The sequence below is a fragment of the Babylonia areolata genome, chromosome 12, assembly GCF_041734735.1.
Source record: "Babylonia areolata isolate BAREFJ2019XMU chromosome 12, ASM4173473v1, whole genome shotgun sequence".
NCBI classification, from domain to species: domain Eukaryota; kingdom Metazoa; phylum Mollusca; class Gastropoda; order Neogastropoda; family Buccinidae; genus Babylonia; species Babylonia areolata.
In genome coordinates, this window is record NC_134887.1 from 280,219 (window position 1) to 299,007 (window position 18,789).

Below are 18,789 nucleotides of genomic sequence, written 5' to 3' on the forward strand. Positions count from 1 at the left end.
TAGCCTATGCACAAGATTTTTTTTTCAGTGCACCTAAATATCTACTACAAAAGATTCAAAGTATAGACTGTAAGGCTATCAAAATTGCCCTCTGAGTGCCCTCTCATGCATCCACTGAACCAGGAAACATACAAAACAGCCGGAATTATTCCATTAAATGAACATCGTGAGTTAGCAACAGCAAAATTTGCTGTGAGATACACTTAAACGACAAAAAAATTCATTGCTGATGAGCTGACAGTAAGATCTGACAATGATTTTCTTAAAAGAGCTAAAGAAACAGTTGCAACTTACGTTTCAAATTTGTTAAAAGAATCTGATGTTAACATGAAAGAGTTGGCTGCAAAACCACATCATACTCCTTTTCCTTTTTGGGAAATGTTGAAAGCAGATTTTTATATCAGTTATTTGAAACAAAAAAGGAAGAAAACATCGATGATGGAGTCTACCGTCAGACCGACGGATGAGTAGGCAGGCAGGCGTATCTGTCTGTGTGTGTCCTCATATGGGAGAAGAGGCCGATTCTAAATGCACAGCACTTCCCACAGGTGTTTCAAGGGAAAACGTCTCCAGAAGTTGAGCCTTGCTTCCTTCGCCCACACTTCTCCTAATGGCCAACGTAGCCTGGTTGCCTGATCAGCACAGGTGACTTTTTTTTAGTAAAAAGGAGTTGTGCAGTCCCTTTCCCACTCCCTCGCCTACTGACATGATAATTATTGCTTATCAGCCGTGCTTAATCATACCGATTCAAATCTTTAATTGTTGATTAGCCAAGTTCACTTACTCAGTGTTATCATTAGTGTTTCATTCGTTCTAAGGATGTTATATTGTAATCTCATTTTTTACACAAAATTTCACCAGTTATAAGTTATCTAACACACACACACACACACACACACACACACACACACACACACACACACGCACACACACACGGGGAAGTATCGACACACACACTGACACACACAGTCGGACACACGCACACAGACACGAACATACATCAGTTTCATATGGTTATGCACTTACACAATAAACATATGAAACAAATCATGATGACGATATGAAAAATATCAAGACTGATGTGAAACAACACAACAAAGATTTAAACAAAAGACAAAGTAAAAGGCCAGTGACACAGATGAGTGGAGGGGAAGATATGTTGATTTTGCCAACAATTCCCATGGTTATTTGATTTTGCCAACAATTCCCATGGTTATTTGATTTTGCCAACAATTCGCATGGTTATTTGATTCTGCCAACAATTCCCATGGTTATTTCGCCAGCAGAGGAGGGAAGGGGAAGATATGTTGATTTTGCCAACAATTCCCATGGTTATTTCACCAGCAGAGGAGGGAAGGAGAAGATATGTTGATTTTGCCAACGATTCCCATGGTTATTTCGCCAGCATAGGAGGGAAGGGGAAGATATGTTGATTTTGCCAACAGTTCCCATGGTTATTTGATTTTGCCAACAATTCCCATGGTTATTTGATTTTGCCAACAATTCCCATGGTTATTTCGCCAGCAGAGGAGGGAAGGGGAAGATATGTTGATTTTGCCAACAATTCCCATGGTTATTTGATTTGGCCAACAATTTCCATGGTTATTTCGCCAGCAGAGGAGGGAAGGGGAAGATATGTTGATTTTGCCAACAATTCCCATGGTTATTTCGCCAGCATAGGAGGGAAGGGGTAGATATGTTGATTTTGCCAACGATTCCCATGGTTATTTCGCCAGCAGAGGAGGGAAGGGGAAGATATGTTGATTTTGCCAACGATTCCCATGGTTATTTCGCCAGCAGAGGAGGGAAGGGGAAGATATGTTGATTTTGCCAACGATTCCCATGGTTCTTTCGCCAGCAGAGGAGGGAAAAGAAGATATGTTGATTTTGCCAACGATTCCCATGGTTATTTGATTTTGCCAACAATTCCCATGGTTATTTCGCCAGCATAGGAGGGAAGGGGAAGATATGTTGATTTTGCCAACGATTCCCATGGTTATTTCGCCAGCAGAGGAGGGAAGGGGAAGATATGTTGATTTTGCCAACGATTCCCATGGTTATTTCGCCAGCATAGGAGGGAAGGGGAAGATATGTTGATTTTGCCAACAATTCCCATGGTTATTTCGCCAGCAGAGGAGGGAAGGGGAAGATATGTTGATTTTGCCAACGATTCCCATGGTTATTTGATTTTGCCAACAATTCCCATGGTTATTTCGCCAGCATAGGAGGGAAGGGGAAGATATGTTGATTTTGCCAACGATTCCCATGGTTATTTCGCCAGCAGAGGAGGGAAGGGGAAGATATGTTGATTTTGCCAACGATTCCCATGGTTATTTCGCCAGCATAGGAGGGAAGGGGAAGATATGTTGATTTTGCCAACAATTCCCATGGTTATTTCGCCAGCAGAGGAGGGAAGGGGAAGATATGTTGATTTTGCCAACAATTCCCATGGTTATTTGGTTTTGCCAACAATTCCCATGGTTATTTCGCCAGCAGAGGAGGGAAGGGGAAGATATGTTGATTTTGCCAACGATTCCCATGGTTATTTCGCCAGCAGAGGAGGGAAGGGGAAGATATGTTGATTTTGCCAACGATTCCCATGGTTATTTCGCCAGCATAGGAGGGAAGGGGAAGATATGTTGATTTTGCCAACGATTCCCATGGTTATTTCGCCAGCAGAGGAGGGAAGGGGAAGATATGTTGATTTTGCCAACTATTTCCATGGTTATTTGATTTTGCCAACGATTTCCATGGTTATTTCGCCAGCATAGGAGGGAAGGGGAAGATATGTTGATTTTGCCAACAATTCCCATGGTTATTTCGCCAGCAGAGGAGGGAAGGGGAAGATGTCGCGAGATGGATTACATTTTTTGACCTTTTGATCTTTTTCCTATTTCGTGTGCCTGTGTGTGGATGGATTTGTATAATGTATAAACTTCGAACGCCTGTTGTTTTTGTGCTCGAGTTTCATATTGTGTCATTTCATGGGTTTTCACGTGCTGGGTTTTTATTTTTCCATTAATCTGTAATCAGGGCAGCATCAGCTGAATTTTTAAAACTGGTTTTTGGAAGGGAGATGCACGGTAGAGCTCTCAAGAGTAACATCCAAGTGGATGTTCTCTGTGAGGCAGTATGTCTTGCCCAGTTGTGAATAACACCTGTGTGTGTTGAGATCGGGTTTTCCTGACTAGCCAAGTCCACCAGGGGAACAAGTTGTTCCATGCCTGTTCCTGTTCCTGTTCTTGGTATCTCCCTTTCCCGCCGAGTCCGCTGGGACGACAAACTGGCAGCGTCCCTTCGCCAGACTCCAATAGCGTCCTGGGTTGAGCGTGGACGCTACCGCTCAGCTATTCCCTTTCGTCCCTTTTCCCTTGTTTCCCTTTTCCCAGCCCAGTTGCGTCCTTTGACCCTTCCCGAACATCACCCGTTCGTCCATCTTCTCATCGTCGTCCCTCGTCGCAGCATCGTCGTGTATCATCTTGTGTGGAACTTCATCACTCCAGCTCAGTTTTCCGCCAGCCCCCTCAACAGTGCCGCTCACCGTTTGCGGTAGGGGTAGGCGGGAGAGGTCAAGATTTGTGTTTGTCCCCTCCCCTTCTTTCCCTCACGTTCCCAGAAGGGACATCGACTTCTTCAATCTTCAGTCTTCAAATGGGAAGGTCAGCCGTCATTACTGACTATTAATGACCTGTGTGCGCAGAGGCGTAAATACCTAGCTAAAACCTAAGTAGACCTATCTTTTCCTCTGGAGGGGGTGACAATGAGAAAGAGCATGTATCCATACTCCCTCCCACCGTCACTCGCAGCGTCCCTCCGGGGGGAAGGGGGGGGGGGACTAAACTGTGATCTTGTTCAGCTCCCTCTTGAAAGCTGCCAAGGAGAGAGCCTCTGCTGCTGTTGCAGGCAGGGAGTTCCAGACGGGGATGGTTGATGGGAAAAAACTGTATTTATAAGGGTCAGAGGAGGAGCTAAGATGGACAAATTTGTGTCGATGATTTGATCTTGTTCTGCCGGATCCTTTCTTGAGAAATTTATCTGGAGGGATGTCTAAAATGCCGTTGACCATTTTATACATCAGGGTCAGCCTTTGTCTGTTCCGCCGTGATTCGAGGGATTCCCATCCTAGTTCTTGCAGCATGTGTGTTACGCTGCTGGTCCGCCCGTAGTCATTGTGTACATAACGTGCTGCTCTTCTTTGCACCATTTCAATCTTGTTCTTTTGACCTTTGTACGGGCTCCAGACTGATGAACAATACTCCAGGTGCGGGCGTACAAGAGTTTGGTAGGCATTGGCTTTGGTGGTTTTATTGGATGTTTTTAGATTCCTTTTTAGGAAGCCTACCATGCTATTGGCTTTGTTAGTGACTCTTGTAACATGTTCTTTCCAGTTTAGATCATTTCTTATGTCGACGCCGAGATATTTTGCGCTGTCAACATGCTCGAGGGTGTGTCCTTTTAATTTGTAGTTGTAGCTGATGGGGTTCCTTGATGTTGTACAGGTAAGGACATTACATTTTTCTGGGTGGAATTCCATTCCCCAACGCTGTTCCCAGTCAGACAGTGTGTTGAGGTCTCGTTGGAGCATTTTACAGTCTTGGATTGTCTTGATGGTAGAGTAGACTATACAGTCATCAGCAAACAATCTAATATTGGCCTTGATGTTCTGAGGCAGATCGTTGATGTAAATCAGAAATAGGATAGGGCCTAGAACTGTCCCCTGTGGGACTCCGCTGATGACAGGTGCTGGCTCAGATTTTTCGCCGTCAACTACGACGATTTGGGTGCGGTCAGAAAGGAAGGCCTTGATCCAGTCCAACGTCGATCCTCGTATACCATAATGGTCCAGCTTACGGAGGAGGCGTTTGTGGGGGACCTTGTCAAAGGCTTTGGAGAAGTCCAGGATTACCATGTCGGTCTGCTGTCTGACTTTCATCATTAGTCATCACTCGGGATCCAAGTTTGTGTGTGTGTGTGTGTGTGTGTGTGTGTGTGTGTGTGTGTGTGATCATGAGTGTGTGTGTGTGTGTGTGTGTGCGCGCGCGCGCGCGCGCGTGCATGTCAGTGTGTGCTTTGATTGCATGAGGGCTGTATGCCATAGTTTGTGACAGTATACTTTTTGTTTGGGGGTTTTCTTTGTCATTTGTTTGTATTTGCAATTGTTTGTCGTGTAATAAAACTTTATTTAACCTTTCAAGTTCCTGATTCCTTCTGTGTGAGAAGGTAGGTCCCGTCCCAGGAGGGTCGGGGCGCGACAGAAGATATGTTGATTTTGCCAACAATTGCCATGGTTATTTCGCCAGCAGAGGAGGGGAGGGCGGGAAGCCGGATAAGAAAAAAAGAAGAAAAAAAAAGGGAAGAAAAGTGTTTCGTTTACAGTTGTGTTCAGTTAAAAGTGGTAGTCGCAAAATCGTGTCGAAAAGTAAGTCCCAGCAAAAATGTACTTTTAACTATTTTATGTGTACCGATACAAACAAACTCTGTTGATTGTCAAGACAAAAGTTACACACAAAAATATTGATTCCAGTGCTGAAAGCGGAAAGACACAATCTAATGTCGCAAAATATAGTTGACGGCAGTTGCTTGGTGACGGCGTCCATTTTGCCGCTGGTTGAGAAAGAGTTGTTGGTTTGTTTGGCCCAATTTACCGACACGGAGCGGCTGAAACAGTGTTTGAAGTAGCAGAACAGTACAGCAATTACAAGAAATTTCCATACGATACAGGCATGGCGGACCAAGAAGAAGCAGCAGCAGAAGTTCATGGTTCTGCGGGAGGAGAAGGTAGGATTCAACATTTTCGTCTGACCGTGTAGTGATCGGGTACAGCTGCCCGAACAACAAACGTCTAACCGGGTACTGCTGCACAGTTAACGACATTAATCGCAATATTCATACACACATTTTCCCCTTCAGATGGAATGAGTAGTATTCACAGCCAGGGGTTAACGTTAACTCTGCCAGTCATGCAGAGTCATTCTGGAATAATCTGCCCAGTAACATTGTCACTGCAGGAACACTGAACAGTTTTAAGAATTTATTAGATAAACACTGGAAGGATTATGGATTCCAAGTCAATTTCTCCATAGGAAGCTAGCCATAACATTAGTAATTGCACACTCTTATATAAAGTATGATTTTTTTTTTTTAAAGCCCTAATTGATCAGGCAAGAGGCTGATAAAGCCTAAAAGCCATGACACTTGATATAATTGATTGAAGAGGATGAAGGGGAAGAAATGTTGATTTTGCCAACAATTTGTTATTTTGCCTGCAGAGGAGAGGGGAGGGGTAGAGGGTAAAAAAAAAAAAAAAAAAAAAAAAAAAAAAAATATATATATATATATATATAAACAAAAGAAGGAAAAGTGTTTAGTTTCTCTGAAAATATTTATTTCAGTTTTCTTCTTATTTATAATCATCTGTCATTTGTGTAATGTATATTTCATTTATCATAACCACATTGCTGATACTTCTCATTGATTCACTGCCTATTTCATTCACTACAAGGTAATTTTTGACATGAATGCATTCATTTGTTTAATTTATATTTCATGTATCATAACCATTGTTGATACTTCTCATTGATTGTCTATTCTATTCATTACAAGGTAATTTAAACATCTATGCATTCGTACACACACACACACACACACACACACACACACACACACACACACACACACACACACACTGAGTGAGAATTGGTTAAGGATTGGATGAAGGGAGGGTTGGGGTATTGAGAAAACAATGACAACAAAAGAAAAAAAGTAATAATAGTAATAATAATGGACATTTATATAGCGCATTTCTCCAGAAATATTGCTCAAAGCACTTTACATTTCATCCCCCACTCCCCGCCTCCCCATCAATATTCCCCTCCATCCCGTACCCCCACCCACTCACACACACAGAAGCATGTGAAAAACTCATGCAACTGAACGTTGGAAACCACCCAGCCATCTATCCCTGCAACATGCACCCAGGTGCCCCAAACCAGATCACACCAAGATTAAAGCATCCCTGCAACACGCACCCAGGTGCCCCAAACCAGATCACACCAAGATTAAAACATCCCTGCAACATGCACCCAGGTGCCCCAAACCAGATCACACCAAGATTAAAACATCCCTGCAACACGCACCCAGGTGCCCCAAACCAGATCACACCAAGATTAAAACATCCCTGCAACACGCACCCAGGTGCCCCAAACCAGATCACACCAAGATTAAAACATCCCTGGAACACGCACCCAGGTGCCCCAAACCAGATCACACCAAGATTAAAACATCCCTGCAACATGCACCCAGGTGCCCCAAACCAGATCACACCAAGATTAAAGCATCCCTGGAACACGCACCCAGGTGCCCCAAACCAGATCACACCAAGATTAAAACATCCCTGCAACATGCACCCAGGTGCCCCAAACCAGATCACACCAAGATTAAAGCATCCCTGGAACACACACCCAGGTGCCCCAAACCAGATCACACCAAGATTAAAAAAATAACAATGAACAACAACAACAAAAAATGAATAAATAAAAAATAAAACTGTTGTTACTGCTGTTGGAATAGATGTCTTTTCAGAGCAGACTTAAGAGATTTCAGTGAGACAGAATGACACAGTAGCAGTAGACTAGAGTGGTGGGGCATTAGGTGGAGGACCATACTACCAGTAAAAGAAGTGACAGCAAGCTATCAACCATGGAGGGGCATACCTCAGTGAATATATTACAAATTGCTTGGAATCATACAAAATGGCTTGAATACTGCCATATCTTTTACCCAGATCTATCCCACTGTTCTTTTTATTGGGTAGTGAGAGTTGGACAGTCAGTTAAATGAAGTACTGAAACATTGCTGGAAAAAGAACAGGTAACATTTTATGAATATTATAGTATTCTAAATGTTTTATCATAACTTATAGATAAGTAGTTTCTTTATTTCATGGACTTTAGAATGTTTCAGTGACTTTTAAAGAATTTGGATTGTGCTGTACTGAGTCATTTTTGATGAGTTCTTTTTCTTGTCCAAGCTTAGTAGCCCTTTTTGTAAACAAAATTTAGTGTGAATACACTGGTGTGCAGGTGTGTGTGTGTGTGTGTGTGTGTGTGTGTGTGTGTGTGTGTGTGTGTGTGTGTGTGTGTGTGTGTGTTATGATACATTGTATTACTTTTTTTGTCCTGGCTCAACACTTGGCTTAGAGATGGACATAAGTTTACAATTAGGCCAGCAGCAAAGAGAGAGCTGTATGATAAAGAATTTCTCCACTGTTATTGGAAGTCATTTACAGTTTAGTCTTTTGTTAACCTGGGACTATGACTCTCAAGCTGGGATTGCACTGGCGCTTAGTGCTGCAGCCTTTATAATAATAATAATAATAATGGATACTTATACAGCACACTATCCAGAAATCTGCTCTAGGTGCTTTACAAAAACGCTTTTGATAACATAAAACATTATATCTATGTTGCATACACACACCAAAATGTGACCACACACACACACATACGCGCGCGCGCACGCACGCACGCACGCACGCACACACACACACACACTGCATACATACATTTTAACATACATATGTATCTAACAGCTACCCTAACACATAGGCAGGCACAAACTTACATAGACACACGCACACACAATACACATTCATATACATGCATGTAGTTGTGGACCTGCCACAATTGAACTTATTGCTGAGGGAAAAGGTGAGTTTTGAGACGAGATTTAAAAGATGCGAGGGAATCAGAATGACGGAGGTTATCAGGGAGCTTGTTCCACGTCTTTGGCGATTGAAAAGAAAACGATCTGTGTCCATAGGTCTTACTTCTGACGTGAGGTATCCTGAGAAGTCGAGTATCAGAGGAAGAACGGAGCTGGCGAGACGGGGTATAGATATGGATGAGTTCAGAAAGATATTTGGGGCCAGATCCGTTGACTGCAGAAAAGGTCAGAGTGGATAGCTTATAGTCTATTCGATCAGAAACAGGCAACCAGTGGAGAGACTGAAGGAGAGGAGAAACATGGTCAAATTTAGAAGCTCTGCAAATGAGTCTGGCAGCGTTATTCTGAATTCTTTGGAGTCTGTCTAACAGGTATTTGGGAAGGCCGGCCAAAAGAGAGTTGCAGTAATCCAATCTTGAGAGAACCAGAGAGCATACAAGTGTCTTGGTTGCATCGGTTGAGAGATAGTGGCGGATAGAGCTGATTCTACGCAGTTCCAAATAGGCAATTTTACAGATATTTGAAATGTGCTGTTGGAAGGAAAGAGACTGGTCCAGGATTACACCAAGACTGCGAACAGAGGGAGAAAGTGAAACAGGTGTGCTATTGATCAGAACAGAGTCAGGAAAGGAAGGATGCTGACGAAACTTCTTTGGACAGGTTATCATAAATTCAGTCTTATCATCATTTAATTGCAGCTTGTTGAGAGTCATCCAGTCCTTTAGGCCAGCAATGCACTCCTGTGTTTGAGTCACCAGTGCATCAAATTCAGCTATGGAAGCCGACTGATAAAGTTGTGTGTCATCAGCAAAACTCTCATGCGACATCGCATGATGACTGATGACATCCGACACAGGAGCCGCATACAGCACGAAAAGAACAGGACCTAGGACGGACCCTTGTGGGACACCATATTTCAAGGCAGATACTCTAGAGTATGTACCATTTACACACACTTTCTGTGTACGATCTGACAGGTAAGACGTGATCCATGCTAGTGCAGTGTCACGAATACCAAAGGAAGTTTTAAGTCTGTTCAAGAGGATAGAGTGGTCGATAGTGTCAAAAGCTGCTGACAAATCTAAGAGAGCGAGAACAGATATCTTATCCTCATCAAATCCCGAAAGCAAATCATTCACTATTCTAAGAAGGGCTGTTTCGCAACTATGACCACGTCTATAAGCTGACTGGTGGGAATTAAGTAAACCATTCTGCTCCAGATGAGCTAAGAGCTGAGACAATATGATCTTTTCTAGCAGTTTTGATAAAAATGACAGATTAGAGACAGGTCGATAATTTTTCAAACAATTATGATCCAAAGATGGTTTCTTGATGAGTGGACGTACAACAGCAGATTTGAAGCTTTCAGGGAAACAACCAGACAGTAGGGAAGAATTGATGACATGAGTAATATGTGGCAGTAGAACATCAATACATTCAACCAACAAAGAAGACGGGACAGGGTCAAGTTCACAGGATTTCGGACTTTGGGGCTAGTTGGCCTTTAGTTTCAGTTTCAGTTTCAGTAGCTCAAGGAGGCGTCACTGCGTTCAGACAAATCCATATATGCTACACCACATCTGCCAAGCAGATGCCTGACCAGCAGCGTAACCCAACGCGCTTAGTCAGGCCTTTAGAGACGATCCAGTGCTGACTGTCCTAAAAGTAAAACCCTCTTGGGATGTGATTTGGGCAAGACACTCTCCATTATAATCAAATGCAAGCCTGGATAGTTAGGACAGCAGTTGCCTCCTCTGCTGTTATGAGGTGATAAACTGAGTTCAAGTGTGCAGCATGCATTTGGTGACTGGACAAGGAAAAGAACCCATGGCAACAAGACATCCTCTGGTAGAATTCTGTAGAAGAAATCCACTCTGATTGGTACACAGATATATATATATATAAGTGGAGTGATGGCCTAGAGGTAACGCGTCTGCCTAGGAAGTGAGAGAATCTGAGCGTGCTGGTTCGAATCACGGCTCAGCCGCTGATATTTTCTCCCTCTCCACTAGACCTTGAGTGGTGGCCCGTCTGGACGCTAGTCATTCGGATGAGACGATAAACTGAGGTCCCGTGTGCAGCATGCACTTAGGGCATGTAAAAGAACCCACAGCAACAAAAGGGTTGTCCCTGGCAAAATTCTGTAGAAAAATCCACTTCAATAGGAGAAAAAAAGAAAAAAAAGGGTGGCGCTGTAGTGTAGCGACACACTCTCCCTGGGGAGAGCAGCCTGAATTTCACACAGAGAAATCTGTTGTGATAAAAAGAAATACAAATACAAACACAAATACAAAATATATATGTATACACTCAAGGTCTGACTTGTGTTGGGTTATAGTGCTGTTGGCTATCTGTCTAGTAGATGTGGTTTAGCATCTGTGACTTGCATGTTGGGTTGTAGTGCTGTTGGCTATCTGCCTAGTAGATGTGGTTTAGCATCTGTGACTTGCATGTTGGGTTATAGTGCTGTTGGGTATCTGTCTAGTAGATGTGGTTTAGCATCTGTGACTTGCATGTTGGGTTATAGTGCTGTTGGCTATCTGCCTAGTAGATGTGGTTTAGCATCTGTGACTTGCATGTTGGGTTATAGTGCTGTTGGCTATCTGCCTAGTAGATGTGGTTTAGCATCTGTGACTTGCATGTTGGGTTATAGTGCTGTTGGCTATCTGCCTAGTAGATGTGGTTTAGCATCTGTGACTTGCATGTTGGGTTGTAGTGCTGTTGGCTATCTGCCTAGTAGATGTGGTTTAGCATCTGTGACTTGCATGTTGGGTTATAGTGCTGTTGGCTATCTACCTAGTAGATGTGGTTTAGCATCTGTGACTTGCATGTTGGGTTGTAGTGCTGTTGGCTATCTGCCTAGTAGATGTGGTTTAGCATCTGTGACTTGCATGTTGGGTTGTAGTGCTGTTGGCTATCTGCCTAGTAGATGTGCTTTAGCAGCTGTGACTTGCATGTTGGGTTATAGTGCTGTTGGCTATCTGCCTAGTAGATGTGCTTTAGCAGCTGTGACTTGCATGTTGGGTTATAGTGCTGTTGGCTATCTGCCTAGTAGATGTGGTTTAGCAGCTGTGACTTGCATGTTGGGTTATAGTGCTGTTGGCTATCTACCTAGTAGATGTGCTTTAGCAGCTGTGACTTGCATGTTGGGTTATAGTGCTGTTGGCTATCTGCCTAGTAGATGTGGTTTAGCAGCTGTGACTTGCATGTTGGGTTATAGTGCTGTTGGCTATCTACCTAGTAGATGTGCTTTAGCAGCTGTGACTTGCATGTTGGGTTGTAGTGCTGTTGGGTATCTCTCTAGTAGATGTGCTTTAGCATCTGACTTTGTTTGAACACAGTGACATCTCCTTGAGAAACTGAAACTGAAACAGTCACAACAGATTTCTGCATCTGAAATTTAGCCTGCTCTCCTCATGGAGTGTGTTGCCACACTGCAGTGCCACCAATGTTGTTTTTAGTTCTGTGTGTGTGTGTGTGTGTGTGTGTGTGTGTGTGTGAGCATGTGTGTTTGTGTGTGCGTGGGAGAGAGAGAGAGAGAGAGAGAGAGAGAGAGAGAGAATGTGTGTCTGACATTATGACTTGAGGCACCAGATGTGGTAGAGTACACTGGCAGTGACATCTTCTTGAAACAGAAAGTGAAACTACTTTGATTCTTGTTCCTTCTTCTTTAACAATCAGAATCTCAGATTTAAAAAAAAATCATATGATAAATTACATGAATGAAGCTGAAATGTTTGACACTTTATTTAGCGCAGAATTTATTTGATGTTAGATATGTAGTCATTCAGCGTTTTCTTGGCCATTTATTAATTTCAGTAAAATATCTGATAGATTCTGAATCTGTATACACACACACATACAGACACACACAGACACACACAGACACACACACACACACACACACACACACACACACACACACACACACACACACACACACAGAGTACCTCCACCCACACTTCTTCTTCTTTCCGTTACATGACCAACATCGACTTGCTGATGACTCTGTCGTGGTTCATGCATGCTGGGTATTTTCATGTCTCCATAACCCACCGAACACTGACGTGGGTTACAGGATCATTAACATACATATTTGATCTTCTGTGTGCGTATGCACATGAAGGGGGTTCAGGCACTGGCAGGTCTGCACATATGTTGACCTGGGAGATAGGAAAAATCTCCACCCTTTACCCACCAGGCGCCTTTACCGTGATTCGACCCCAGGACCCTCAGATTGAAAGTCCAACGCTTTAACCACTTGGCTGTTGCGTCCACAACACTGGAAAAAGTAGTACATCCCTTAAAAACAGTAAATTAGACGAAACTGTTAATCAAATGCAAGACAAAAAAGATACGTTATCAGGGAAGGGGCCTTTCGCAGGTCAGCAGGCAGTAAGTTTCAGACAGTTGGGACTGAGAAACTAAATGATTAGTGACTGAAGGTTTTCAGATTAGTGTTCAGCACACAAAGTAACCTTTCATCTGAAGATTGAAGTGACCGGGAAGATTGATGAGTTGTAGAGAGATACTGTGGGAGTGTACCATAAAAATGTGGTACATGAGTGTGGCAATTTTGAACTGAATGCAGAATTTAATTGAAAGCCAATGCAGCTCTTTGAGCAAAGGTGTCACATGCTTATGCTTCAATCTCCATGCTACAAGTGTAGCTGCACTGTAATGAACTTTCTGCAAATAACTGATCTGATCAACCCCACAACCCACAAGTACCAAATCACAGTAATCCAGACATGAAGTGACAGTGCAAGAGACACGCCTATCTAGCTGTGGCAGTCTTTGAGAGATTTGAACAGATACCAGCAATTTTCCGAATTTCCAGAAAAGCTGCACAGCAGATGGAGCTTATATGTTGCTGATTGATTGATTGATTGATTGGTTGGTTGATTGATGTGGATACTTATTTAATGCCTATCCTTGGTTGGAGACCAAGCTCTATGCACTTTACAAACATGGGTTCATTTGCACAACAGGCTACCTATGGGTTGAGCCGACTGACAGCTGCCATTGGGCACTCATCATTCGTTTCCTGTGTCATTCAGATTTCAAGCACACACACATACACACTCAGACAGACATATAACATTTTACTTATATGGCCGTTTTGTTTATCTTCCCTGCCATGTAGGCAGCCATTCTCTGTTTTTCGGGGGGTGTGCATGCTGGGTATGTTCTTGTTTCTATAACCCACAGAACGCTGACATGGATTACAGGATCTTTAATGTGCCTATTTCAGTATTTGATCTTGTGCCTGCATATACACATGAAGGGGGTTCAGGCACTAGCAGGTCTGCACATATGTTGACCTGGGAGATTGGAAAAATCTCTACCCTTAACCCACAGGTGCTGTCACAGAGGTTGGAACCTGGGACCCTCAAAATGAAAGTCCAAATTATGTCCTGATTTATCTGTTTTACTCTGTGTCTGACTGTAATTCTTAGTCTCAATATCTAACCACAGAAACCACAAAAACTTTGGTTTGTTCTTTTGTTCTGTCTAGATTAGATTATGGAAATGCTCTTCTTGCTGGCTGCCCCAAACTGTGTTGACAAACTTCAAAAAGTTCAAAACTGCAGCACGACTCACACTCGCGGCAAGGAAACGTCAGCACATCACTCCCCTACTTGCATCCCTTCACTGGCTCCCCATTCAAGCACAGATACAGGACAAACTCTCAGTCCTTTGTCACAATTTTTTCACTGATTCTTGTCCTATCTTTCAGATCTACTTTCTGTCTATTCACCATCCAGACAACTCCATTCTTGAGATGAAAAGCACACACTGTCTATTCCAAAGATTCATGCAAAAACTTAAGGTGAATGTTCCTTTTCTACCTAAACAGTGGAATTCATTACCTTCACACCTCCGTTACACCCCATCACCTGCATTCAAAAGAGCACTCAAAATATATCTTTTTAAACTACTTTTCTCACTGAAACTTTTTCCATCTGCATTTGCTTGCTGTGATCTTACTGCTGTGTGTGCTCTTTGTGTTGATTTGTATATATTTGGTGATTTTAATGCATGTGATGCCTGGTTCCTTGGTGTTTATTTTTGACTATGGTAAATATGTATGTGATGTTCTTTGTTTTGCTGTGATTTAGGCCTGTGTGATTTGAGACTGTGATGGTGCCTGTGTTGATTTACATATTTTTATATCACTTAGTCTTAAATTTACATGTATATTTTAGCCAATGTCATGTGAGACTGTATTGACTTTGCAATATTTTACATCATTGAATCTTAAATTAGTATATTTTACTGTAGAGCGCGGTGAACCCCATCTGAGATGGGTGTACTGCATTACATAAGCCTGCATATTATTATTATTATTATTATTATTATTGTTGTTATTGTTGTTGTTGTTGTTAAGAATCAATCACATCAGAGAGAGGCTGAACGTACAAAGTAAAAAGTACTGGCACCAACACCGAACCCTGAGGTACTCTATAGACAAGTGGGTGGGGAGAAGACGTAAAACCATTAACAATGACAGACTGTCCATGGTCAGTCCAGGCGCTTATCATTCTTACAAGGTGGGATCATCCTTTTTAGATATTCTTAAGGGGTTTTCACCCTCCGTTCACAAACTTCAAAATGTGGATGTTGGTGGATTTAGAACAGATTGAATATTCATGAAATAAAAACAAATGTATATTGCACAGTTAATTTGCTAATGAATAAGTAACAGATTGGATATTGCATTGTTTGTGTCAATGTGGATGAATGAAGGACAAACTGAAGGTTAAATTGTTTGGTAATTAGTACAATGAACCTTTCATAGAGCTGATACAAACCTTCATCTGGGTGTGTCTGTTCCAGAAATTATGAACAGTAAAATCAGTGTTCTTCTGATCACCACAGTCAAAAAGCAGAATCCTATATTCTGATATGGTCAGTGTTTATGTACTTCAATCATCACAGTCAAAAAGCAGAATCCTGTATTCTGATATGGACAGTGTTTATGTACTTCAATCATCACAGTCAAAAAGCAGAATCCTATATTCTGATATGGACAGTGTTTATGTACTTCAATCATCACAGTCAAAAAGCAGAATCCTATATTCTGATATGGACAGTGTTTATGTACTTCAACCATCACAGTCAAAAAGCAGAATCCTTTCTTCCTATATAGACAGTGTTTATGTAGTTCAATCATCACACTCAAAAAAGCAGAATCCTTTCTCCTGATATGGACAGTGTTTATGTACTTCAATCACCACAGTCAAAAAGCAGACTCCTTTCTTCCTATATGGACAGTGTTTATGTACTTCAATCATTACAGTCAAAAAACAGAATCCTTTCTCCTGATATGGACAGTGTTCATGTACTTCAATCATCACACTCAAAAAGCAGAATCGTTTTTTCAGATATGGACAGTGTTTATGTACTTCAATCACCACAGTCATTTAAAAAAAAGTTATTATGGACAGTTTCTGCTCATGAAGGACAATGTTTATGTTCTTTTGATCCTCACAGTAAATGGACAATGTTTATGTTCTTGTGATCCTCACGGTAAAAAACAGCAGAACCCTTTCTACTCATGATGGACAATGTTTATGTTCTTTTGATCCTCACAGTAAAAAACAGCAGAACCCTTTCTACTCATGATGGACAATGTTTATATTCTTTTGATCTTTACAGTAAAAAACAGCAGAACCCTTTCTACTCATGATGGACAATGTTTATATTCTTTTGATCTTTACAGTAAAAAACAGCAGAACCCTTTCTACTCATGATGGACAATGTTTATATTCTTTTGATCTTTACAGTAAAAAACAGCAGAACCCGTTCTACTCATGATGGACAATGTTTATGTTCTTTTGATCTTTACAGTAAAAAAAACAGCAGAACCCTTTCTACTCATGATGGACAATATTTATATTCTTTTGATCTTTACAGTAAAAAACAGCAGAACCCGTTCTACTCATGATGGACAATGTTTATGTTCTTTTGATCTTTACAGTAAAAAAAAAAAAGCAGAACCCTTTCTACTCATGATGGACAATGTTTATGTTGATGTTCTTTTGATCCTTACAGTAAAAAACAGCAGAACCCTTTCTACTCATGATGGACAATGTTTATGTTCTTTTGATCCTTACAGTAAAAAACAGCAGAGCCCTTTCTACTCATGATGGACAATGTTTATGTTTTTTTGATCTTTACAGTAAAAAAAACAGCAGAACCCTTTCTACTCATGATGGACAATGTTTATATTCTTTTGATCTTTACAGTAAAAAAACAGCAGAACCCTTTCTACTCATGATGGACAATGTTTATGTTCTTTTGATCTTTACAGTAAAAAAACAGCAGAACCCTTTCTACTCATGATGGACAATGTTTATGTTCTTTTGATCTTTACAGTAAAAAAACAGCAGAACCCTTTCTACTCATGATGGACAATGTTTATGTTCTTTTGATCTTTACAGTAAAAAAACAGCAGAACCCTTTCTACTCATGATGGACAATGTTTATGTTCTTTTGATCTTTACAGTAAAAAACAGCAGAACCCTTTCTACTCATGATGGACAATGTTTATGTTCTTTTGATCTTTACAGTAAAAAACACAGCAGAACCCTTTCTACTCATGATGGACAATGTTTATGTTCTTTTGATCTTTACAGTAAAAAAAACAGCAGAACCCTTTCTACTCATGATGGACAATGTTTATATTCTTTTGATCCTTACAGTAAAAAACAGCAGAACCCTTTCTACTCATGATGGACAATGTTTATGTTGATGTTCTTTTGATCCTTACAGTAAAAAACAACAGAACCCTTTCTACTCATGATGGACAATGTTTATGTTCTTTTGATCCTTACAGTAAAAAAACAGCAGAACCCTTTGTACTCATGATGGACAATGTTTATGTTGATGTTCTTTTGATCCTTACAGTAAAAAACAACAGAACCCTTTCTACTCATGATGGACAATGTTTATGTTCTTTTGACCCATACAGTAGAAAAACAATCCTACCTTGTATTATTGGCAGTGCTTATGTTCTTGTGATCCTTACAATACAGAAAAGTATACCTATAAAATAATCTTTTTTTCTGATGATGGTCAGTCAGTGTCACTGATTTGTTGTGAAGCAGTAGAGGGGCAGGAGCAGACAACTGCTGCAGGTGAAGAGACAACTGGAGCCACAGCAGACAATGACCAGGAGGCCACCACACAAGAGGAGACAACTCCTGCAACAGAAGAAGCTACAGGTTGGTATTTTTCTCTCCAGGAACATCAGTGTGTTTGTTGGTGTTGTTGCTGAATGAGCTGCTCCTCCTCTTCTTCCTCTTTGTCCTCCTATCATGATTGTATGTCCTCCTCCTATCATGATTGTACCTCCTCCTCCTCCTATCATGATTGTACCTCCTCCTCCTATCATGATTGTACCTCCTCCTCCTCCTATCATGATTGTACCTCCTCCTCCTATCATGATTGTACCTCCTCCTCCTCCTGTCATGATTGTACCTCCTCCTCCTCCTATCATGATTGTATGTCCTCCTCCTATCATGATTGTACCTCCTCCTCCTCCTATCATGATTGTACCTCCTCCTCCTATCATGATTGTATGTCCTCCTCCTATCATGATTGTACCTCCTCCTCCTCCTATCATGATTGTACCTCCTCCTCCTCCTATCATGATTGTACCTCCTCCTCCTATCATGATTGTACCTCCTCCTCCTCCTGTCATGATTGTACCTCCTCCTCCTCCTATCATGATTGTATGTCCTCCTCCTCCTGTCATGATTGTACCTCCTCCTCCTCCTATCATGATTGTACCTCCTCCTCCTCCTCCTGTCATGATTGTACCTCCTCCTCCTCCTATCATGATTGTACCTCCTCCTCCTCCTGTCATGATTGTACCTCCTCCTCCTCCTATCATGATTGTACCTCCTCCTCCTCCTGTCATGATTGTACCTCCGCCTCCTGTCATGATTGTACCTCCTCCTCCTCCTATCATGATTGTACCTCCTCCTCCTCCTCCTCCAATCATGATTGTACCTCCTCCTCCTCCTGTCATGATTGTACCTCCGCCTCCTGTCATGA

At 41.7% G+C, this 18,789-nt stretch overlaps 1 protein-coding gene across 1 annotated transcript in view; it reads left to right on the top strand.

The window, feature by feature from the left end:
* The first annotated feature begins 5,589 nt into the window (after positions 1-5,589).
* The window catches only part of LOC143288286 (cilia- and flagella-associated protein 251-like), a 128,393-nt gene continuing 115,193 nt past the window's right edge, over positions 5,590-18,789 (top strand). The window contains 2 exon segments of the mRNA XM_076596633.1: positions 5,590-5,778; positions 17,835-17,954. Coding sequence (XP_076452748.1) covers positions 5,724-5,778; positions 17,835-17,954 — 175 coding nt within the window. The 5' untranslated portion in view covers positions 5,590-5,723.